Source organism: Thalassophryne amazonica, chromosome 21 (assembly GCF_902500255.1).
Source record: "Thalassophryne amazonica chromosome 21, fThaAma1.1, whole genome shotgun sequence".
NCBI lineage: Eukaryota > Metazoa > Chordata > Actinopteri > Batrachoidiformes > Batrachoididae > Thalassophryne > Thalassophryne amazonica.
The window spans coordinates 3,009,067-3,034,632 of record NC_047123.1 but is presented as its reverse complement, the minus strand read 5'-3'; the positions used below and the strand labels follow the sequence as shown (position 1 = coordinate 3,034,632).

At 41.5% G+C, this 25,566-nt stretch overlaps 1 protein-coding gene across 2 annotated transcripts; it reads left to right on the top strand.

Moving 5' to 3' along the window:
* The first annotated feature begins 4,276 nt into the window (after positions 1–4,276).
* Positions 4,277–24,085, top strand: LOC117502620 (katanin p60 ATPase-containing subunit A1-like). Of its 2 annotated transcripts, none has more exons than XM_034161680.1 (11): positions 4,277–4,365; positions 10,558–10,720; positions 10,796–10,935; positions 16,980–17,154; positions 17,319–17,434; positions 17,943–18,048; positions 18,148–18,306; positions 18,955–19,081; positions 19,168–19,302; positions 21,029–21,155; positions 23,886–24,085. In XM_034161680.1, exons 2-11 carry the CDS (start codon positions 10,559–10,561, stop codon positions 24,082–24,084), a joined length of 1,446 nt encoding a protein of 481 aa, XP_034017571.1. In that variant the 5' UTR covers positions 4,277–4,365; position 10,558; the 3' UTR covers position 24,085. The 2 variants fall into 2 exon arrangements, with proteins under 2 accessions (XP_034017571.1, XP_034017572.1); XM_034161681.1 differs by having other exon boundaries at positions 4,345–4,398.
* The last annotated feature ends 1,481 nt before the right edge of the window (positions 24,086–25,566 follow it).

Genomic DNA, 25,566 nt, shown 5'->3' with positions numbered 1-25,566 from the left:
ATGTTCAAACTGATAAACTTTATTGTTTTTGTGAAAATATTTTCTCATTTTGAAATGGATGCCTGCAACACGTTTCAAAAAAGCTGGGACAGTGGTATGTTTCCCACTGTGTTACATCACCTTTCCTTCTAACAACACTCAGCGTTTGGGAACTGAGGACACTAATTGTGAGTGTCATGATTGGGTATAAAAGGAGCATCCCCAAAAGTCAGCTGTTCACAAGCAAAGATGGGGTGAGGATCACCACTTTGTGAACAATGTTTCTCAACGTTCAATTGCAAAGAATTTAGGGATTCCATCATCTACAGTCCATAATATAATCAGAAGATTCAGAGAATCTGGAGAACTTTCTACACGTAAGCAGAAAGGCTAAAAACCATTCAATGCCCGAGACCCTCGATCCCTCAGGCATCACAGCATTAAAAGGATCTTACCGCGTGGGCTCAGGAACACTTCAGAAAACCATTGTCAGTTAACACAGTTCATCGCTACATCTACAAGTGCAAGTTAAAACTCTACCATGCAAAGCAAAAGCCAAACATCAACAACATCCAGAAACGCCGCCGCCTTCTCTGGGCCCGAGCTCATTTGAAATGGACAGACGCAAAGTGGAAATGTGTGCTGTGGTCTGATGAGTCCACATTTCAAATTGTTTTTGGAAATCATGGATGTCGTGTCCTCTGGACAAAAGAGCAAAAAGATCATCCAGATTGTTACCAGGGCAAAGTTCAAAAGCCAGCATCTGTGATGGTATGGGGGTGTGTTACTGCCCATGGCATGGACAGCTTACATATCTGTGATGTTCCATTAACTTTAACTAGTAATGACTTCATGACTTTCTTTGCTAACAAAATTTTAACTATTAGAGAAAAAATTACTCATAACCATCCCAAAGACGTATCGTTATCTTTGGCTGCTTTCAGTGATGCCGGTATTTGGTTAGACTCTTTCTCTCCGATTGTTCTGTCTGAGTTATTTTCATTAATTACTTCATCCAAACCATCAACATGTTTATTAGACCCCATTCCTGCCAGGCTGCTCAAGGAAGCCCTACCATTATTTAATGCTTCGATCTTAAATATGATCAATCTATCTTTATTAGTTGGCTATGTACCACAGGCTTTTAAGGTGGCAGTAATTAAACCATTACTTAAAAAGCCATCACTTGACCCAGCTATCTTAGCTAATTATATGCCAATCTCCAACCTTCCTTTTCTCTCAAAAATTCTTGAAAGGGTAGTTGTAAAACAGCTAACTGATCATCTGCAGAGGAATGGTCTATTTGAAGAGTTTCAGTCAGGTTTTAGAATTCATCATAGTACAGAAACAGCATTAGTGAAGGTTACAAATGATCTTCTTATGGCCTCAGACAGTGGACTCATCTCTGTGCTTGTTCTCTTAGACCTCAGTGCTGCTTTTGATACTGTTGACCATAAAATTTTATTACAGAGATTAGAGCATGCCATAGGTATTAAAGGCACTGCGCTGCGGTGGTTTGAATCATATTTGTCTAATAGATTACAATTTGTTCATGTAAATGGGGAATCTTCTTCACAGACTAAAGTTAATTATGGAGTTCCACAAGGTTCTGTGCTAGGACCAATTTTATTCACTTTATACATGCTTCCCTTAGGCAGTATTATTAGACGGTATTGCTTAAATTTTCATTGTTACGCAGATGATACCCAGCTTTATCTATCCATGAAGCCAGAGGACACACACCAATTAGCTAAACTGCAGGATTGTCTTACAGACATAAAGACATGGATGACCTCTAATTTCCTGCTTTTAAACTCAGATAAAACTGAAGTTATTGTACTTGGCCCCACAAATCTTAGAAACATGGTGTCTAACCAGATCCTTACTCTGGATGGCATTACCCTGACCTCTAGTAATACTGTGAGAAATCTTGGAGTCATTTTTGATCAGGATATGTCATTCAAAGCGCATATTAAACAAATATGTAGGACTGCTTTTTTGCATTTACGCAATATCTCTAAAATCAGAAAGGTCTTGTCTCAGAGTGATGCTGAAAAACTAATTCATGCATTTATTTCCTCTAGGCTGGACTATTGTAATTCATTATTATCAGGTTGTCCTAAAAGTTCCCTAAAAAGCCTTCAGTTAATTCAAAATGCTGCAGCTAGAGTACTGACGGGGACTAGAAGGAGAGAGCATATCTCACCCATATTGGCCTCTCTTCATTGGCTTCCTGTTAATTCTAGAATAGAATTTAAAATTCTTCTTCTTACTTATAAGGTTTTGAATAATCAGGTCCCATCTTATCTTAGGGACCTCGTAGTACCATATCACCCCAATAGAGCGCTTTGCTCTCAGACTGCAGGCTTACTTGTAGTTCCTAGGGTTTGTAAGAGTAGAATGGGAGGCAGAGCCTTCAGCTTTCAGGCTCCTCTCCTGTGGAACCAGCTCCCAATTCAGATCAGGGAGACAGACACCCTCTCTACTTTTAAGATTAGGCTTAAAACTTTCCTTTTTGCTAAAGCTTATAGTTAGGGCTGGATCAGGTGACCCTGAACCATCCCTTAGTTATGCTGCTATAGACGTAGACTGCTGGGGGGTTCCCATGATGCACTGTTTCTTTCTCCTTTTGCTCTGTATGCACCACTCTGCATTTAATCATTAGTGATCGATCTCTGCTCCCCTCCACAGCATGTCTTTTTCCTGGTTCTCTCCCTCAGCCCCAACCAGTCCCAGCAGAAGACTGCCCCTCCCTGAGCCTGGTTCTGCTGGAGGTTTCTTCCTGTTAAAAGGGAGTTTTTCCTTCCCACTGTAGCCAAGTGCTTGCTCACAGGGGGTCGTTTTGACCGTTGGGGTTTTACATAATTATTGTATGGCCTTGCCTTACAATATAAAGCGCCTTGGGGCAACTGTTTGTTGTGATTTGGCGCTATATAAAAAAATTGATTGATTGATTGGCACCATCAATGCTGAAAGGTACATCCAGGTTTTGGAGCAACACATGCTGCCATCCAAGCAACGTCTTTTTCAGGGAAGTCCCTGCTTATTTCAGCAAGACAATGCCAAGCCACATTCTGCACGTGTTACAACAGTGTCGCTTCGTAGTAAAAGAGTGCGGGTACTAGACTGGCCTGCCTGCAGTCCAGACCTGTCCTCCATTGAAAATGTGTGGCGCATTATGAAGCGCAAAATACGACAACGGAGACCCTGGCTGTTGGACAACTGAAGTCGTACATCAAGCAAGAATGGGAAAGAATTCCACCTAAAAGCTTCAACAATTAGTGTCCTCAGTTCCCAAACGCTTATTGAGTGTTGTTAGAAGGAAAGGTGATGTAATACAGTGGTAGGCAGGCCAGTCTAGTACCCACACTCTTTTACTACGAAGCCACGCTGTTGTAACACGTGCAGAATGTGGCTTGGCATTGTCTTGCTGAAATAAGCAGGGACGTCCCTGAAAAAGACGTTGCTTGGATGGCAGCATGTGTTGCTCCAAAACCTGGATGTACCTTTCAGCATTGATGGTGCCATCACAGCTGTGTAAGTTGTCCATGCCATGGGCACTAACACACCCCCATACCATCACAGATGCTGGCTTTTGAACTTTGCCCTGGTAACAATCTGGATGATCTTTTTGCTCTTTTGTCCAGAGGACACAACGTCCATGATTTCCAAAAACAATTTGAAATGTGGACTCATCAGACCACAGCACACTTTTCCACTTTGCGTCTGTCCATTTCAAATTTGCTTTGCATGGTAGAGTTTTAACTTGCACTTGTAGATGTAGCGACGAACTGTGTTAACTGGCAATGGTTTTCTGAAGTGTTCTCTCTCTCTCTCTCTGTCTCTAGAGAGAGAGAGTGAGAGAGAGAGTTTCGAAAAGCTGCTTTGTTAGCAGTAGATATTGTATTTTTGGGCAAATTGTTGCAGCGTCTAAGTAATAAGAGGTTTTGTTCTGGGAGCCATGTGTGACCCTGAGGTCACGCCTCGTGTCCTGTGACCCATTAAAGCAGGTCGACTGACTTTGTGGCATGGTTGATGTTTGGTGACCAACAGGATCCAAACTCCATCAGAGGACTTTACTTTGGAAATGTTTAACATCAAGGAGAAAACAGTGACGGTACTGCAGAGATTGTGGTCTGCAGACAGAACTGGAACAACGTCTGGGTAGAAAAACAATAAACTGCATTCCTCAGTCTGCTGGTGCATTTTTCTTTTTCTTTTTCTCTTTTCTTTTTTCAAAACTTGCTGGTGCATCTGTCCTTTAAGTGCGGTTGTCACACTCCGGTCCAGATGGTGGCGGTGTTGCATCCAAAGTCCATTTTGCACGCTGTGTCACTTTGAAGAGAAGAAGAGTGACTGGAGATTCTACGTGGTTTCAAGCAAAAAGTTGAGTATGAAGTTCTTCAAAACTTGATTTAGGTCGAGTTTTTAAACTTGTGTCAATCCGGGTTGGAGTAATGTAAGAAGCTGTAATTTGTTATTTTGCCTGTTAACCTGTTGGAGGCGAGAGAAATTAGCCAAACGCCGTAAAATTCAAACCGAGTGGTTAATTAGTTAATTTTGTTGATCGGGTTAAGTGGTTTAGTTTAGTTTTGTCTGTTAGTTGCGTTTTTCTCCGCATTTACTTAGATAAGATTCGTGAAGTAAACACAAAGCTTAGGCTCCGACTATTCCACGGAACAACGCGTCCTGTTTGTTACTGGAATTAGAAAAAAAAATTGTATCGTATTCTACGGTCGCAAAGAACGCGATCTGACGTGTTTTATCAATTTAAAGTTTCGTTGCTGGATTAAATGGAGGAACAGAGAGCGCATGCCGCCACCAGCCGACAGGGGGCAGTCATTTTCACTTTTTAAATCTGCAGGCGGGTGGCGTTATCCTCATGGTGCGCGTGCGCAAACAGTGTATTCAATCCATGTGGTGCTTCGTTATCTCCAAAGGTTGAAAGGTTGTTTTTCGACTGTTCGAACCACTGATCATGTTACTGGATCGCTCATTGGCCCACACACTCCATACAATCTGCTGAAGCAAACTGTCGGCCATCTTGCCACTCCCAACTTATGCAGCCTGCACATAGACAACTTAGAACGTCAACAATTTCAAGTAATAACTGAGCCGATTCTCTCATTTACTTATTTTTGTACTACGGATAATGTAAGATTGATCCCTCCTAAACTATGCCTGCCATGATTAGCCATTTGATTTATTTTCATTCTTTCTTTTAGTACTTTGACACTTTCTTCCTATATATATATATATATATATATATTACAACGTGACTTAAAGGGACAGTCTGATTTAAAAGAACACCCCAAACACTCTATGTAATCTGTAGATGAATGAGAGTGCAAGGCTTTTTTTTTCTTTTACTTATTTTTTTACTTTTTAATCAGCAACAGTGCGGTCTGTACATTTCTACATATTCAGACATTAGATACTCAAAATGTTCATTGTCCACTCCCAAACATTCAAAGGGGGTGATTACCTGATTAACTTGTCTGGCTAAAATTGCTGTGAGTATATGCAGATCTGCACACAGTAATGGCACTGGTCTATAGGACTGATATTCAGTGGTTCTCTTTACCATCTTTATGTGTGACTACTCTGGTTGCTACTCTGGTTGCTTCGGTCCAGGATGGTGCCATAGTTTCAGATTCTGTTGCATGATGATATGCTTTTAACAACAGGAGAGACAGCAGGACTTTATAACTTTTATTGAACTCATTAACTTATCCATCTGGACCAGAGATCACTTTCTCAGTCTCCCATTCCTCCATTGGCTCATCTCACTCATTAGCTGTTGGTTCTGGTAGTTCCGTGAATTTTATACCCTTTAAAAACTCATATTTTTTGCATCATCAGTGCACAAATGCACACAATTTCAATTTATTTTAATTTATACAGCGCCAAATCACAACAAAGTTGCCTTAATGTGCTTCACACAAGTAAGGTCTAACCTTACCAACCCCCCAGAGCAGCAGTGGTAAGGAAAAAACTCCCTCTGATGATTTGAGGAAGAAACCTCAAGCAGACCTGACTAAGGGGGTGACCCTCTGCTTGGGCCATGTTACCGACATATTTTACAAAACAATTTACAAACAAATATACAGGAAATGTTGCCAGTGCACAGGACAGGAGGGTTACAGAAACAGACACCACACCCATCTCTAGATGGAACCGCACCTCAGAGAGAAAAAAACAGAATCAGGCATCAGAAAGACAACAAATACAGTATAATTTGTCAGCATTAAGCAACAAGAAAAACAAGAAATATGAAGGTGATCGCCGGCCACTAGCCCTAAGCTTCACTTAAAGACCCAGAATTTAGATAAAGTTGAGGCCGCGGCACGCTCCGTTTACTAATAAAATGAATTTAAGAGTAAAAAGCGTAGAAACATACAACCCCAATTCCAATGAAGTTGGGACGTTGTGTAAAATGTAAATAAAAACATAATACAATGATTTTCAAATCCTCTTCAACCTATATTCAATTGAATACACCACAAAGACAAGATATTTAATGTTCAAACTGATAAACTTTATTGTTTTTGTGCAAATATTTGCTCATTTTGAAATGGATGCCTGCAACAGGTTTCAAAAAAGCTGGGACAGTGGTATGTTTCCCACTGTGTTACATCACCTTTCCTTCTAACAACACTCAATAAGCGTTTGGGAACTGAGGACACTAATTGTTGAAGCTTTGTAGGTGGAATTCTTTCCCATTCTTGCTTGATGTACGACTTCAGTTGTTCAACAGTCCAGGGTCTGTTGTCATATTTTGCACTTCATAATGCGCCACACATTTTCAATGGGCAACAGGTCTGGACTGCAGGCAGGCCAGTCTAGTACTTTTACTATGAAGCCACGCTGTTGTAACACGTGCAGAATGTGGCTTGGCATTGTCTTGCTGAAATAAGCAGGGATGTCCCTGAAAAAGACGTTGCTTGGATGGCAGCATGTGTTGCTCCAAAACCTGGATGGACCTTTCAGCATTGATGGTGCCATCACAGATGTGTAAGTTGTCCATGCCATGGGCACTAACACACCCCCATACCATCACAGATGCTGGCTTTTGAACTTTGCGCTAGTAACAGTCTGGATGGTCTTTTTCCTCTTTTGTCCGGAGGACACGATGTCCTAGATTTACAAAAACAATTTGAAATGTGGACTCATCAGACCACAGCACACTTTTCCACTTTGTGTCTGTCCATTTCAAATGAGCTCGGGCCCAGAGAAGGCGGTGGTGTTTCTGGATGTTGTTGATGTTTGGCTTTTGCTTTGCATGGTAGAGTTTTAATTTGCACTTGTAGATGTAGTGACGAACTGTGTTAACTGGCAATGGTTTTCTGAAGTGTTCCTGAGCCCACACGGTAAGATCCTTTACACAATGATGTCAGTTTTTAATGCAGTGCCACCTGAGGGATTGAAGGTCACGGGCATTGAATGTTGGTTTTCAGCCTTGCCGCTTACGTGTAGAAAGTTCTCCAGATTCTCTGAATCTTCTGATTATATTATGGACTGTAGATGATGGAATCCCTAAATTCCTTGCAATTGAACATTGAGAACCATTGTTCTTAAACTGTTGGACTATTTTTTTTCCACACAGTTGTTCAAAAAGTGATGATCCTCACCCCATTTTTGCTTGTGAATGGCTGAGCCTTTTGGGGATGCTCCTTTTATACCCAATCATGACACTCACAATTAGTATCCTTAGTTCCCAAATGCTTATTGAGTGTTTTTAGAAGGAAAGGTGATGTAACACAGTGGTAAACATACCACTGTCCCAACTTTTTTGAAACCTGTTGCAGGCATCCATTTCAAAATGAGCAAATATTTGCACAAAAACAATAAAGTTTATCAGTTTGAAAGTCTCCACAGAATCTGACTGTTTTATTGATGCAGGGAGATCATTCCACAGAACAGGGGCATGCTCTGTGACCCGCAGACTTCTTATTCACCCTAGGGACACAAAGTAGTCCTGCACCCTGAGAACGCAGAGCACGGGTTGGTACATAGGGTTTAATTAGGTCATATAGGTAGGGAGGTGTACTAGTCCATGAATAATTTTATAGGTTAGTAGCAGAACCTTAAAATCTGATCTCACTGGGACAGGAAGCCAGTGAAGAGATGCCAAAATGGGTGTAATGTGGTCAAACTTTTTGCTTCTTGTCAAAAGTCTGGCAGCAGCATTTAGAACCAATTGGAGAGTTCTAATGTTGGACTGCGGTAAACCAGAAAATAGAACATTGCAGTAGTCCAATCTAGAAGAGATAAATGCATGGATCAGGGTCTCAGCATCAGCCACAGATAGGGTGGGACAAATTTGCGCTATATTTTGCAGGTGGAAGAAATCGGTCCTTGTAATATCTCTATTGTGGAGGTCAAAGGACAATGAAGGATCAAAAATTACCCCAAGGTTCCTCACTTTGTTAGTGTGATGTATGACACACAAGGCTAAACGTGAAATTGATGCCGATGGAGCAAGAACCATCCTTTCAGTCTTATCAGAGTTTAAAAGTAGGAAGTTTCTAGACATCCAACTTCTCACTGATGCAAGGCAATCTTCTAAGGATTTTACGTGAACGAGATTACCAGCAGTTATCAGCATGTATAACTGAGTATCATCTGCATAGCATTGAAAGGTAATCCCAAAGCGCTGCAATATGTGCCCAAGAGGCGCTATATAAAGGGAGAAATCCTCCTGCATGTATCTTTATTCTTATCTAAGGATTTGTAAAACTCTGCGTGGGTTTTAGCTGGTTTTTTTTTTCTGGTTTTGTGACGTAGGTACCATGTGATTTTATTCTCTGGACTATACTGGATGCCTGCTGTTTCCGCAGTCTAAATACCAATAATCTACTTGGCCTGTTGCTGTATTCATAGTATCTTTGCTTAGTGAATCTTAAGTTTCTCTCAGTCGACTATTAAGTTCTCTGCAAGCTGCATTTAAATCCTTTGTAAGACTAATGGAAGTGGATTTTTTGTATTTATGTTCTAGTTTTTATTTTATCCTCTAGCTCTTGTTGTTAGCATCTTGCTCCTTTTTTCTAGCCGAGGTAAAATAAATAATACGGCCCCTAATGTTTGCCTTTGCACAGTCTCGCGCTATACAGGGCCTTATTTCAGGAGAGGCACTGGTACCCAGATAGCTCCGGAGCTCCGCTGTGATGAAAGAGGCGATTTTTTTTTTTTTATCTGTAAGGAGGGATGCACTAAGTCTCCATTGTTTGAATGGAGACTCCTTGAATGGACTTTGAATGGAGGTCGAGGGCGCCGTAAAAGACGACCTCTGCTCCTAACTGGCAATTAGGATGGGTAAAAATGCAGTAAACACATTTCATTGTGCAGGGAACATGTTCCTTATGTGCATATGACAATAAACTCCTTTTGAATCCTTTTTGAATATTGTTTTTTGGACTACATACCATTTTAATACAACAGGTGCATGATCAGATGAACAGTGAATAACATGTTTTGTCCTGTTAGTTATGAGGAGTGGAAGAAACAAAATGCTTAATACAGCTGTACAGAGAATTTTTAATTTCAGCTGGAGTAAAGGGAGTCTGAATAAGAAAATGGAATGATAACACACTTGTTTCTGTATTTAACACAGGATCCTCGAGGAACAACAATAGGATCAGAACCAAAAAAAAAACCACATTGATCTAATAACAACGAACAAACACACAGTAACAGGGTGGAGCCTCGTCCATAGATACTACAGCAAGCAGCTAAAGTGCTTCAAGTCTGTCTTGAGTTTGACTTCTTCAAGTGTACCAAGATAAGGAGAAAGAAAGTGCAGTAACATCAGCACACCTGCTTCACTAAGGCATTTTACACTCTTCTTTTAAAGTCTGTGCCGCTCTGCGAGTGTCCTCGCTGTGGTTAAACTAAAAAAACAGCTAAAGACCAATGATGCGTGAACAACAAATACTAATGCTTTTGGGGTATTTTGTTTTTATCCTAAATGCACCTAAAGTTTCTTTCTGAGGACAGCATGACGTAAAAATCACTGATAAATCTGTCTTACCTGTCAATCAGTTCGTGTTTTCTCCATAAATACACACGTTATCCATTCTACCTGCTCAGACGGCAAACCAGGGTGGATCCAGATGGAAAGAGGGTGTTGTGATGGAAGGGCACCCCCACAACACCCCTAGATTAAAGGGCCACATTTGAAGACATTTTTTCATACTCCTAAATGCTACTACTACTACTTATAATAATAATAATTAATAATATTATTAACAACTGAAATGTTTGAGTATTACTGTGGGACTAAGTTTGACTACAGTTCTGTGCTAAGTTTAATTGCTGATCTAATGTATGTTCAGTGTTTGTAATGGGTTGGGGACACCCCCCCCCCCCCCCCCATTCCCAGCTGGCTTGGGCAGGCCTTGGGATCTCTCAGGAAGAGTTGGAGGACTTGAGGGTGGATAGGGAAGCGTGGGATGAGGTGCTTGGTCTGCTGTCACCGTGACCTGGATAAGATGCAGGAAATGAAGGATTGAATGACCAGCGGCTGAATTCTGGACCGTTGAGGTTTTAGTTTTTCTTGTGTGCGTTTGTTGTCATCAGAATGAGCATGAGGGAGATCAGCAAGAACGTGGAGATGGCCCGGGAGTACGCCCTGCTGGGCAACTACAGTTCCGCCAGCGTCCTGTACGCGGGGCTACTGCAGCAGATCAAAACCTACGCGCACACCACGCGGGACAGCAGCATCCAGCACAGATGGCAGCAGGTAGGCGTGCAGACGTCCAGGAGCATCCCGTCCCGGGGACGGATGCTCAGGTCTAACGGCAGCGCTCTGTCTCAGCTGTGGCAGGAACTCAAAGACGAGAACCAGCAGGTTCTGGACATCATGCTGTCTCTGGAGAACTTTGAGCTGAACGCGGCCCCTCCAAAACCCGCCGCCTACGGCGACTGTGAAATGAGGCCTGTGCACGTGGAGCACAGGTACGTGCACTTCCTGACTGCTGGCTCGATGCGCGTGTTATTTGTCAGTTTGTTTATATGTCGGTTTCTTTGTTTGTTTATGTCTGTTTGTCTGTCGGTTTCTTTGTCTGTTTATGTCTGTTTGTCGGTTTCTTTGTCTGTTTATGTCTGTTTGTCGGTTTCTTTGTCTGTTTGTTTATGTCTGTTTGTCTGTCGGTTTCTTTGTCTGTTTGTTTATGTCTGTTTGTCGGTTTCTTTTTGTTTATGTCTGTTTGTCGGTTTCTTTGTCTGTTTATGTCTGTCTGTCGGTTTCTTTGTCTGTTTGTTTATGTCTGTTTGTCTGTCGGTTTCTTTGTCTGTTTGTTTATGTCTGTTTGTCGGTTTCTTTTTGTTTATGTCTGTTTGTCGGTTTCTTTGTCTGTTTATGTCTGTCTGTCGGTTTCTTTGTCTGTTTGTTTATGTCTGTTTGTCTGTCGGTTTCTTTGTCTGTTTGTTTATGTCTGTTTGTCTGTCGGTTTCTTTGTCTGTTTGTCTGTCGGTTTCTTTGTCTGTTTGTCTGTCGGTTTCTTTGTCTGTTTGTTTATGTCGGTTTCTTTGTCTGTTTATCTGTCTGTCTGTCAGTAAGTCATTTGTTTGTGTGTTCTGAGGGCTGTTTAAGTCGTTGGGCAGATTACTGACTCAGGTGGATTCATGAGTTGTAATGTAATCATGTGATTGAGATTAGCTGCTTAGTGTGACTGTGTTCAATTCCTGCTGCCAAGAAGTGGCTTTACTTTTGTGTGAATAAGTTCACAGTCCGACAATGCACAGTGCATCCAACCGACAGGAGGATGGAGGTTACGCTACCTGCGTGTGTGTTTGGGGGTACATTTTTTGAACTTGAACTTATTTATTTGGCACACAATTCGTCAATAACAAAGACTGATATACAAGACAATTCCACAGTGACGTGTGACCAAAAAGGGGTGAGCAGAAGCAAGGCTTATAAAGCCCACCCCCTATATACATACATACATACATACATATATATATACACATTACCTACCCCCAGAGCAAGCACACAGGCGAGAGTGGTAAGGAAAAACTCCCTCTGATGTATTGAGGAAGAAACCTCAAGCAGACCAGACTCTAAGGGGTGACCCTCTACTTAGGCCATGATACAATACATTTAACAACACAAACTCAAATCCCATTATCATAAACATATCAAGTGAACACCGTGTCTTGGTCTACATACATATTTACATACATATGCAGTATACACACACCAACATACACCTTCACATACATAATTACACACACACATACATATTCATATCTTGAAAACATCATTTTTTTATATTGATTTTTAAACTGATTGATATTTGGACATTGTTTGAGGTCATCCGTCAGGTTATTCCATAATCTAGGGCCACACATGGAGACACAGAAACCTTTCCTGGTCGTCCGAGCACCAGCAATTTTAAAATGATAGAAGCCCCGTAAATTATATTTTCCTTCTCTCTCAGTAAAATATTCTTGAATTCTAAATGGCACTTCTTTATTTTTCACTTTGTGCATTAATTGAACAAAATCATATCATTAAGTTTTAATATTTGAGATTTAATGAACAGTGAGTTGGTGTGGTCTCGATAACCTGCATTATGAATTGTCCTTAATGCTCTTTTTTGAAGAATGAATAATGATTGCAATGTAGTTTTGTAATTGTTGCCCCAAACGTCAGTGCAATAAGTCAAGTAGGGAGCAACCAATGAACAATAGAGAGTATGTAGTGCTCTGCAATCAAGAACATACTTTACTTTATTTAATACTGCAATACTTTTTGATACCTTCGTTTGAATATGCTGAATATGAGCTTTCCAATTAATTTTTTCATCAATAATGACACCTAAAAACTTATTCTCTTTGACACGTTCTATGTTTACCCCATGTATATTTAACTGAATTTGTATGTCTTTTTTATAATTTCCAAATAACATCAATTTAGTTTTAGACAAATTTAATGATAATTTGTTAATATCAAACCATGTCTTTAACTTTATCATTTCTGTTCCTAAATCAGATAATAGGTGTTGCAGATTTTCCCCTGAGCAAAACAGGTTTGTGTCATCTGCAAAGAGAACAGTTTTAATCATATCGGAGACTTTGCATAAATCATTAATATATAAAATAAATAATTTTGGGCCCAACACAGAACCTTGTGGTAGCCCACAAACGATGTCCAGATATGAAGAACAGTATTCCCCGAGTTTAACAAACTGCTATCGGTTTTGTAAATAGCTTTTAATCCAACTCAGAGCAACTCCTCTGATCCCATACAGTTCCAACTTTTGAAATACACTCAACAAAAATATAAACACAACACTTTTGGTTTTGCTCCCATTTTGTATGAGATGAACTCAAAGATCTAAAACTTTTTCCACATACACAATATCACCATTTCCCTCAAATATTGTTCACAAACCAGTCTAAATCTGTGATAGTGAGCACTTCTCCTTTGCTGAGATAATCCATCCCACCTCACAGGTGTGCCATACCAAGATGCTGATTAGACACCATGATTAGTGCACAGGTGTGCCTTAGACTGCCCACAATAAAAGGCCACTCTGAAAGGTGCAGTTTTGTTTTATTGGGGGGGGATACCAGTCAGTATCTGGTGTGACCACCATTTGCCTCATGCAGTGCAACACATCTCCTTCGCATAGAGTTGATCAGGTTGTCAATTGTGGCCTGTGGAATGTTGGTCCACTCCTCTTCAATGGCTGTGCGAAGTTGCTGGATATTGGCATGAACTGGTACACGCTGTCGTATACGCCGGTCCAGAGCATCCCAAACATGCTCAATGGGTGACATGTCCGGTGAGTATGCCGGCCATGCAAGAACTGGGACATTTTCAGTTTCCAAGAATTGTGTACAGATCCTTGCAACATGGGGCCGTGCATTATCCTGCTGCAACATGAGGTGATGTTCTTGGATGTATGGCACAACAATGGGCCTCAGGATCTCATCATGGTATCTCTGTGCATTCAAAATGCCATCAATAAAATGCACCTGTGTTCTTCGTCCATAACAGATGCCTGCCCATACCATAACCCCACCGCCACCATGGGCCACTCGATCCACAACACTGACATCAGAAAACCGCTCACCCACACGACGCCACACACGCTGTCTGCCATCTGCCCTGGACAGTGTGAACCGGGATTCATCCATGAAGAGAACACCTCTCCAACGTGCCAAACGCCAGCGAATGTGAGCATTTGCCCACTCAAGTCGGTTACGACGACAAACTGGAGTCAGGTCGAGACCCTGATGAGGACGACGAGCATGCAGATGAGCTTCCCTGAGATGGTTTATGACAGTTTGTGCAGAAATTCTTTGGTTATGCAAACCGATTGTTTCAGCAGCTGTCCGAGTGGCTGGTCTCAGACGATCTTGGAGGTGAACATGCTGGATGTGGAGGTCCTGGGCTGGTGTGGTTACACGTGGTCTGCGGTTGTGAGGCTGGTTGGATGTAGTGCCAAATTCTCTGAAACACCTTTGGAGACGGCTTATGGTAGAGAAATGAACATTCAATACACGAACAACAGCTCTGGTTGACATTCCTGCTGTCAGCATGCCAATTGCACGCTCCCTCAAATCTTGCGACATCTGTGGCATTGTGCTGTGTGATAAAACTGCACCTTTCAGAGTGGCCTTTTATTGTGGGCAGTCTAAGGCACACCTGTGCACTAATCATGGTGTCTAATCAGCATCTTGATATGGCACACCTGTGAGGTGGGATGGATTATCTCAGCAAAGGAGAAGTGCTCACTATCACAGATTTAGACTGGTTTGTGAACAGTATTTGAGGGAAATGGTGATATTGTGTATGTGGAAAAAGTTTTAGATCTTTGAGTTCATCTCATACAAAATGGGAGCAAAACCAAAAGTGTTGCGTTTATATTTTTGTTGAGTGTAGTATATTGTGATCAGTTGTATCAAAAGCCTTTCTTAAGTCAATAAATAAACCTGCAACTATTACCCTTTGGTCCACATGTTTATTGATCTCTTCTATGGAATCTAGCAATGCCAGTGTCGTGGACCTTTTTGCTCTGAAACCATATTGACTTTCATCAAGCAAGTTGTGTCGATCTATAAATTTATCCAGTCTGCTGTTATAAAGTTTTTCCAGTATCTTTGAAAATTGTGACAGTAGAGACACAGGCCTGTAGTTAGTAAAAAGATGCTTGCTGCCAGATTTGAATAAAGGTATCACTTTTGCCACTTACATACTGTTAGGAACAATCCCAGTTTGAAATGATTTGTTAAAGATATATGATAATGGTTTTGCAATTTCAGTAATTATTCGCTTTACTAAGAACATATGTACCTCATTATGATCCGTTGACTTTTTACTTTTACATGTACTAACTATGTTAATAATTTCCCTTTCATCTACTGGGCTGAGAAACATTGTGTGTGGATTTCTAGCAATTAACTGCTGATTTTCCCTTGTACTGTGTGGGATTTCAGCTGCCAGATCTGGCCCAACATTAGCAAAAAATTTATTGAAACTATTCACTACTTGGCTCATGTTATATTCGTCTTTGTTGTCATAAGTAAAGTATGTTGGATAGTTATTTGATTTGGGTTTATTTGCTATAATACTATTCAATATTTTTTTGTACATAATACATGGTGCACACTTGATACTTACACCATAGGTATCCTTTGGGCAGTCAATGAGCTGGTTAGAGTTAAGTATTTTGTGCATACATTTGCATATTAATGAGTGGACTTTTTTTTCCTAACAGCCATTACTATAGAATGCTTAATGACAGAGACTTTATAGTTTAATATATTAATCTCGTATTTACTCTTATTTATGTACAGGGGTGGTGGTCAAGCGGTTAGTGCACTTGGTTTCAGTGCGGAAGGTTTGCGGTTCAAACCCCACTCCTGCCACATTTCTCCATGTAATGTGGAGTTGTGTCAGGATGGACTCCGGCATAAAACTGATATCATCATGTCAATCTGGTCAACATCTGTCCCATGTTCTGAAGGCAAAAGAGGGTCCAACCCGGTACTAGCATGGTGTACCTAATAAAGTGGCAAGTGTCTGTCTGTCTATCCATCCATCCAGTCAGCCATTGGAGACCAAAATTCCTCCACGGGGTATCTGGTTTATGCTCAACTATCCAGGAGGGACTCTGAGTAGAGCCGTTACTTCATCAAAAAGAGCCAGCTGAGGTTGTTCAGGCATCTGGTGAGGATGCCCCCTGGTGGTCTCCCTGAGAGGAGACCTTAGGGAAGACCTAGACCACACTGGAGGGGTTATATTTTTCAACCCTTCAGGATTCCCAGGAAGACTTGGAGGACATGAACGAGGATAAGGAAGTGTGAGCTCAGCTGCTTGGTGTGCTGACATGGCGACACTGAAAATAAAGACAAAAATGTGTGTATCTGTGTGTGTGAGAGAGTGATGCTTATAGACAGATGTACTCAAAAATTAAGTATGGTCAGCAGAAGTGATGATGACAGATTGTAGGGAAACGCTTCCCTCTGTGCTTTATGCTGTACTTTTCTTTTCTTTGCATGCATGAGCACCTGAGCACCAGTTAGGTGCACCCCTGCTTATAGAAATCAACAGTTTTGATCCTTTCTACACCATACTTTGGTGTGCTGATAGCTTGGCTCCGTAAGAATGTATTTAAAATGTTTTATTACACATTTAACATAATCTTCACATTTTTGTTTTTGACAGGAGGAAGTTGGCTTTTGGTGTAATTAATAAATGTGTATCTGACCTCACACCGGTGCGCTGCTGCCGTATTTATATTGTGGCGATATATTAATGAATATGCTAAATAAGGTGTCAGACAGCTGCAACCTGAAAAGGCTCAAAAAGAGACTTCAGATTAAGAATGTAGACGGCACGTTACTGTCGACACACATTTACGCAAAACGCTGCACTTTCATCCAGATCTTTGTGGTGCTTGAAATTTGGTGTAATGTTTGTAATTTGAGTGTCTCTTGGTCGCTTGTTTGTTCAGAGGCAGATCTTTGTGTGTGTGTGTTGTCAGATATTCGCCGGGTCCGGTGCGTCTGCCTTCTAACGCCTACAAAGTCAACAACCGTCTGAGCGCCGCTGTGAGAGCGCAGACCAAACATTCACCCCGCGGGGACAGAAGTAAAACCTCGAAGGGGAAAGACCAGAAAGACACAAAGGAAACTGCTGGAAAAACAAAAGACGAGAAGGTTAAAGTTTTGTTTTCGTGTTTAAGTCTCTCGAGATGAAATAAAGATGAATATGTCGCTGAAACAGTCACACGGTCCACCTGTTTACCTCCAGAACACGTCAGTCCAGTTTTTCATCACGTGTTCTGATTCAGGAAACTGTCCTGACGCTGTTTACCTTTCAGAATAAAGCAGATCTCCAAGAGAAAGAAGTGAAGAAGTTTGATGGGACGGGATATGACAAGGACCTGGTGGAGGCTCTGGAGAGGGACATCATATCTCAGAATCTCAACATTAAGTGGTGTGTCTTTCCACAGCAGGAACTGGAAGAACCAGGACTCAAATAATGGTTTTATTTTTTAATGTATAACACATACAATTAATCTGAAGTTAATAAGTATTTAAAGTCTGATTTTATAATCTTTATTTATTTATTTATTTATTTATTTTTTAGAGAGTCCTGGTTCTCTCCCTCAGCCCCAACCAGTCCCAGCAGAAGACTGCCCCTCCCTGAGCCTGGTTCTGCTGGAGGTTTCTTCCTGTTAAAAGGGAGTTTTTCCTTCCCACTGTAGCCAAGTGCTTGCTCACAGGGGGTCGTTTTGACCGTTGGGGTTTTTACGTAATTATTGTATGGCTTTTGCCTTACAATATAAAGCGCCTTGGGGCAACTGTTTGTTGTGATTTGGTGCTATATAAATAAAATTGATTTGATTTTAATTGATGCCGAACGAGGTAACGATCAGCACAGACCTGAGCGTTGGTTCTAATCTCACCTGGTCGGTTGGTTGTGTGTGTTTTTTTTTTTTAAGGGATGACATTGCAGACTTGGAAGATGCCAAGAAGCTCCTGAAGGAGGCGGTAGTGTTGCCCATGTGGATGCCAGCGTTTTTCAAAGGCATACGAAGGCCGTGGAAGGTAACAGCTCGGCTTTGTGACGTCCAGCTTTAAACTCAGTGTGGAAATAGTTTTTTTTTTTTTTATTATTATTATTATTATTATTCGTGTATGTTTCAGGGCGTGCTGATGGTGGGACCGCCCGGCACGGGGAAAACACTTCTGGCTAAAGCGGTTGCGACTGAATGCCGAACAACGTTCTTCAACGTGTCCTCGTCCACTCTGACCTCCAAGTACAGAGGCGAGTCTGAGAAACTCGTCCGCCTTCTCTTTGAAATGGTACGACCATAACTTACTTATTCTGATGGTATTTTTAAAGCTTTTTGTGTTGTTTTTTTTGTGTGTTCAGAGTCCAGCTAGACAATTTTACCGTTACATATAAATCAAAAAGACATTGTGGAATTAGATTTTATTTTATAAAATACCGTGATAGCGGCACAGGTCAGCCTGTAGCCTGCAGGCTCCACCTCCTCCTTGTCGTTCCCCGTTGTGGTTTTATTTTTAAAATAATAAAATATTTCAGGTGCAGGTCAAAAAGTGAGGTCAGGTGCACCTGTAGGGGCACTGTTCACCTTCAAGTAAACTAACAGGGGAAGCTAGAAACATAATGCCACTATATCGTAAAATAGTAAATAAAAGACTGGAACAGTGAAACTGAAATTCTACAACGTGAAGTCTGTGAACGCGAGTGATAAACGATACTGCAGATTACTCACAGCAAAATTGATGAATCCACATCAAATGAGGAATTTAATACTGAAGAGCTGCAGTTGTGCACGCGTGGTCTACGTGCACGAGCGTGTCTTTTGCTTTTACGTGTTGTGTCGGTGCTAACTGGAATTCTTAAAACCTTGAGTATTGATAACATCTGTTTTTTAAAAGTCATTAAACCTGCTCTTCTTTCTGACGCACGTCATCGTTCTTCAGGCACGTTTTTATGCTCCCACCACCATCTTCATCGACGAGATTGACTCCATGTGCAGCCGCAGGGGGACGTCGGAGGAGCACGAGGCCAGTCGCAGAGTCAAAGCCGAGCTGCTGGTGCAGATGGATGGTACGCTGGAGGTAAAAAAAAAAAACTCAAGGCCCAAAGCTAACCTCCTTTTAACATGTGACCTGCTGGTTCTGAACTGGTTCTAGGTGTTGGTGGAGCAACAGAGAGTGATGATCCATCAAAGATGGTGATGGTTCTGGCTGCCACCAACTTCCCATGGGACATTGATGAGGCTTTGAGACGGCGACTTGAGAAGAGGATCTACATCCCGCTGCCTTCAGGTACCTCCTGTTAAAAGTGCTGGTTTTGACTTGTCTGTGGTGTCAAAGGTCAAGGCTGGCTGAGCTCACATGGCTGCTGACTTCAACTTAGAAAGTTTTTGACAGATTGATATTTTATGGACTGAATCCACGTCCTTTCATCTCTGTCTTATATCTTAAACGTGGTGATACAGATTTTCCTTGAACATTCTCTATGACATCACAAAGTGCTCACTGAAATCCATCTAGAGACAAAAAAAAGTTGATCTCTAAAATGAAGAAATAAAGTTGAGACGGCTTACAAGTAAGTCCCTTCAGCTGCTCCCTTGTTTTTCACTTGAGGTCACCACAGCAGATCAGAGGAGGATCTGCATGTTGATTTGCCACAAGTTTTACACCGGATGCCTTTCCTGATGCAACTCCACATTACATGGAGAAATGTGGTGGGGTTTGAACCGGGAACTGAAATCAAGCACACTAACCGCTTGGTCACTACCCCTGCATAATGTTTGTGAATCCATCAAAGGTTTGGAGTCTCGTATCCGTTCAACTGGACCACAAAGAGCTGGTGCACATTTTCTCTGATCCACAGAGGGTCAAAACTATATTATTATATGAGGAGTTAATTATTATTTAACTCCTCATCTGGTAGTTTGTCTTTGGAGCATAACAAGGTCGTGTTTGACGGGACTCATTGGACCAGACAATACTCACAACAACGGGAACGTTCAAGGAACTCGGTGAAGATCTCAGAAGGAGAACTGTAGATTTACACACGTTGGGACGGTCTCTTGAAGCCACTTCTAAAGAACTACAGATTCCAAGATCATCAGTTCCAACAACTGTATGTAAGTACAAGTTAGTCAGATGTGTCACCACTTTGCCAAGATCTGGAAGAAGATCCAAACTGTCACCCGCAGATGAGAGGAAAGTGGTTCAGAGGTTCAGGAACAACCCAGGAACCACCAAGGCTCAGGCCTACCATGAACTGGAAACTGCTGGAGTCACTGTCCTCAGTGAAGTCAGATCTACATCACCGTTTGACTGAGAGGGCCCTGACCAAGAAAGAAGACCCTGCTCCAAAATCAACACCTTCAAGCTAAAATTAAATTTGCAGCTGTCAGGTGATTTCACTGATTAACATCACTTTGAGCAGATGGAACCAGTTAATCAGTGAAACCACCTGGTGGAGTGGGTGGTTCCTGAAAACCTGCACCCTCTCGGCTCTTTCTGGAATGACTTGAAGACCTCTGGTATAAAGGATGATCAGCAGGGAGCCAGCAGGTCTGATCAGACAGTGTCCCACTGACTCACACTTCCTGTGTCCTGTTTAGTTACATTTAAAATCCAGCCCACTAAGTTAATACCGTAATTTCCGGACTATAAGCCGCTACTTTTTTCACATGCTTTGAACACTGCAGCTTATACAATGATGCAGCTAATTTAGGGATTTTTGCTTTAGGCTTTCTCATAAGTCGAAATACGTCAATAGATGCTGTCCATTGATTGGCTGAAAGCTGCGGTCCTCATATGGCGTAAATTCACACACAGAATAAATATAAGGTCTTACCTGTTTTGTTTAGTGGCTTCATCAAACTTTAAATCCTTGTTGTGGCTGAAGAAAAGTCCCTCTCCGGCACTTTGCGCCAGAGTTGCTCCGTCAGATCGGTCAGCAGAGTACAGATTATTAGTGAATGTTTGTGAGGTGTAAACGCTGTCGCTGCTCTGTTCCCGTCTGTGTTTGCAGCCAAAGGCCGCGTGGAGCTGCTCAGGATCAGCCTGAAGGAGCTGGAGCTGGCCGACGACGTGAACCTGGACAAGATCGGAGAGCAGATGGAGGGTTACTCCGGAGCCGACATCACCAACGTCTGCAGGTCAGAACACTCGTCGGGCAAAGTCCAGAACGCTGCCATCGCAGCTTCTTCGGCTTTCTACGTGAAACTAAAAATCCAGGTTTTTCTGAAACGTTGACTCGATAATCTGCTGTGAAGAAACACTATGTAATTATGAGTTTACATCATGAGTTTACTTAATATAATTATGGTTTTCCTGTTCGTCTGCTCACATAAAGTGAAGGGTTTGCAGAAAACTGTTCCCAGCAGTGATTTAACAAAGTAGGGCCACGTTAAGAAAAGCTCAGTCTTATAAAAGCCAGTTTGTTCGCAGGATTGTTGAGTTTGTTTTTTGTGTTTTTCTTTTAACTTTCACTCTGTGTGCTTCTCACCCTGTGTGCTGCTATACAATGCTGCTGGGACCTTAGTTTCCCTGAAGACGTGTTCCCAAGGCATTAATAAAGTTCTATCTTATCTAAATTAATGAAGTTATTGATGAGATGTTTGGGTGTAATCTGGAAAAACAAGCTTTCAATCTTGGTGTGAAGATAAAGTTAAGGGGATTTAATCATTTAAAGCTGCATGTGATTGTAATGAGCCCACATAAAAACTGTACTTTTTCAAATTGCAACACAAGCACATTAAAGGTGCACTGTGGACTTCTTCAGCGACATCTAGTGGTGAAATGTCAGGTTGCAGCAACCCTCATCACTCCTTTTCCAAGTGTTCACACACAGGCCTGAAAAAAGTGATTAACCAAAGTTAAAACTTCATACTGCACCTAATGTGAACATTTTCCATTAAATTTTGCAAGGTTTGGATCAAGAGGCGGAGCCAGGAAAACAACTGTTCTGTAAATAGACTTTTCCTAAGCTTGGTGAAATCTTTGGGCTTGGCCTGGGATAGTCTCTTAGATGACACCGTACATCGCAAATGCCACCGCCCTCATGTGGTTTGAAGATTTTTACAGGAACTGGAGCTCTAATCCGACCACGATCAACCGGGGGGGGTCCTGCAGGACAGGGGTTGGCATCAGACATGGATGCAAATTTAACATTTTCCCAGGACACCTCAAGGATACAGAAAGTTCCTGGAAGTTGAGTTAAGAAAAATGCATAGAAAAGTCCGTCTGTAACATAGCTGTGCTGTGAGAGCTCCTCTCTCCCAACAAGTCTTGGCGATTAAAATATCCCGCCAGCCACAAAGAAATAAAACAAAATAATGTTAAAATTAGTCCATTTTGTTTCTGTGTCGAGCGGACGGTAAGACTGTAACATCCAAAGTGAGCCTGAACTACACTACCCACAATGCTCCCTGCATCGACCACCCAATCATGTCTTGCACTTAATGATGACATCATCAGCAAGCAACAGCCAGTCTGCCACAAACACACGACATGGACTAGAATGTTTGATTTTATGGTTTACAAATATTTTTGACCGTTAAACTTTGCTCACTTTACCAGCAAAAAAAAATGTTAGTGGACTGAAAGTTATCAGAACTAAATTTATTGGAAGATAATTGGTCCGCTGATGGTTTTGAAAGTTATTTGGAAAGCTAATCCGCGAACAAAAACAGTAGCTTAGCGGATTAGCTGAACTAGCTGAACCACTGTGTATTTCATGTTTCCATGGATGCAGATGATTTCCGTGCTGTTCCATCTTCTTCTTATGTTCCACAAACGTTGAAAATGTGAGGAGCTGCAAATTGCCCTCTGGTGGATAAACTGCGCAATGACAACAATCATGCCAAATTTGATCTTTGGTCTCACTGTTTCTTTTTAATTATTATTTCTGATACTGATCTACACGCTGCTCATATCGGCTCATTGTTTTTGTTTGCTGGTTTAGCGGTCAGGCTCCAGTAAAATGGCTATGAGGAGTGTAGCACCGATATTGCTAATGAGTGGCCGCGAAGCAGTGTTGCCAGATAGGAAATATGCAACTATCGTACCAAAACCTCAGAATTATCGTATTTTGGGAGAAATTATCGTACACAAACAAAATGCATACAGCGTAGCTATTTTAGCGTTTTTTTTTTGTTGTTTTTTTTTAATTTCCAAAGAATTGTATGTCACATTTTTAAACAGTAATTCACAATATCCCTATAGTAATGGGGAAACTATGGCACAAAAAGAACGCAAATGCACTTCCAGACTATAAAGATTTTTTTTTTTTCTGTGAAGGGACACAAACGTGTTAATTACCAGACTAGAAAGAGTCGAATTCAACCTCGAGGTCGCTGTCGTCATCCGATGCCATGGCCACTTGTGCAGATGTTGTTGGTTGGGGAATCTTCCTCTCACGGTAGAGATTGGATGCAGTCATGGACCGCAGCATAGTATTCGTAGGTCGAAAGGCGTGACACCCACCAGCAGGGGGTGGGCTTTCAAATGACTTTGTCCCGGGCCGGCCAAAGCTAGCAGCAGCCCTGTGGTGTGTCTTTGATGCCGCTTAAGTGCAACGTCTGCGAAATGATTCTTGGGTGTCAGAGAGAGATGCGTGTTTGGGCAACCAACTGAAATTATCGTACATTTTGGATTTTTTTTTTCCCATTATTGATCGTACAGAGGGGCAAAACTATTGTACAAATATGATAATTATCGTACATCTGGCAACACTGCCACAAAGTTTCATAATGTTGCTGATTCTGTCAGCTGACACTCTATTGGCTGTTCTGCCTGAAGGCCCGCCCAGCCACGCTGATGGCTCTGCTTTGGTGTTTTGTTTTGTTTTTTGTGTGGTGCTGAAGCCGTGTTGTGTTCCTCCGTAGGGACGCCGCTCTGATGGCCATGAGGAGTCGAATCGAGGGCCTCACGCCGGAGGAGATTCGCAACATTTCCCGGGATGAGATGCACATGCCAACCACCATGAACGACTTCGAGTCGGCGCTGAAGAAAGTGTCCAAATCTGTGTCTGCGGCAGATCTGGAGAAGTATGAAAAGTGGGTGGAAGAGTTTGGGTCATGTTGAAGTAAAAACTAAATCTGAAGCGAAGACAGAGAGTCTGTTAGCTGGTTCACCAGCAAACCGCTTGGCCGTAGTCATGTTTAATCATTAAACAGAAGCAGACTTCATGGAATTTATGGGCAAAATGTCACCAGGTGAAATTCTGATATTTGTTCAAAATTTTGCTTGTGAACTCTGCACACGAGGACCAATCAGAGTAAATTCCAGCTAACGTGAAAACCCCTAAAAACCGAGTGAGGAAAGACACCAAGACATCTGTGACAGCTCTGGAGTTCCAGCTCTGCAGAGTCCTTCTTCTTCGTGAGTGTTCTTTTCCATTAAGACTTTCTTCTACTCAAATAGACCAAAGTTGTTCTCTTCAGTTCCAGAAACAGGAATTCTGTTTAGACATTTGTTTCTGTTTTGAAATTGGAGTTATTTTTTTTTTTTTTGTACTAAAATCCTAAATACTTTAGTTTTGATGTCATAAAATACATGTAAAAAATGACATCATATAAGTTATTTATGGCTTTATGGTCATGTGACAGTTTATGGGGGCGGGGCCACTCGTGTCCGCACCATCAGTCGATGTGACTTCTTCTTCGCTGCACTTTCTTAAAACGCCAGAGTTGATTTATTTATTTCCAATGTGTTTCCATTATGGAGTGCTTGTTTATTTTCCCATTTGTCCTAAAAGTTACTTTTTGTTCTGTGCAGAAATGTCAATTAAGTGTGTGTATTTGTTTTTTTTCTCTGAAATGTACATTTTTATGGAAACTAATAAGATATGACCACAAATAAAGTTCCTGTTTCCTGATGATTGTCAAACATAACTTTATGTAAGAGAACTGTCTGGTGGAGAGACCACATTAGCCCAAGTACAACCCCTGGCAAAAATTATGGAATCACCGGCCTCGAGGATGTTCATTCAGTTGTCTAATTTTGTAGAAAAAAGAAGATCACAGACATGACACAAAACTAAAGTCATTTCAAATGGCAACTTTCTGGCTTTAAGAAACACTATAAGAAATCAAGAAAAAAAATTGTGGCAGTCAGTAACGGTTACTTTTTTAGACCAAGCAGAGGGAAAAAAATATGGAATCACTCAATTCTGAGGAAAAAATGATGGAATCATGAAAAACAAAAGAACGCTCCAACACATCACTAGTATTTTGTTGCACCACCTCTTGCTTTTATAACACCTTGCAGTCTCTGAGGCATGGACTTAATGAGTGACAAACAGTACTCTTCATCAATCTGGCTCCAACTTTCTCTGATTGCTGTTGCCAGATCAGCTTTGCAGGTTGGAGCCTTGTCATGGACCATTTTCTTCAACTTCCACCAAAGATTTTTCAATTGGATTAACATTGACCCTATGTGTCTTTTTGCAAGGAATGTTTTCACAGTTTTTGCTCTATGGCAAGATGCATTATCATCTTGAGAAATGATTTCATCATCCCCAAACATCCTTTCAATTGATGGGATAAGAAAAGTGTCCAAAATATC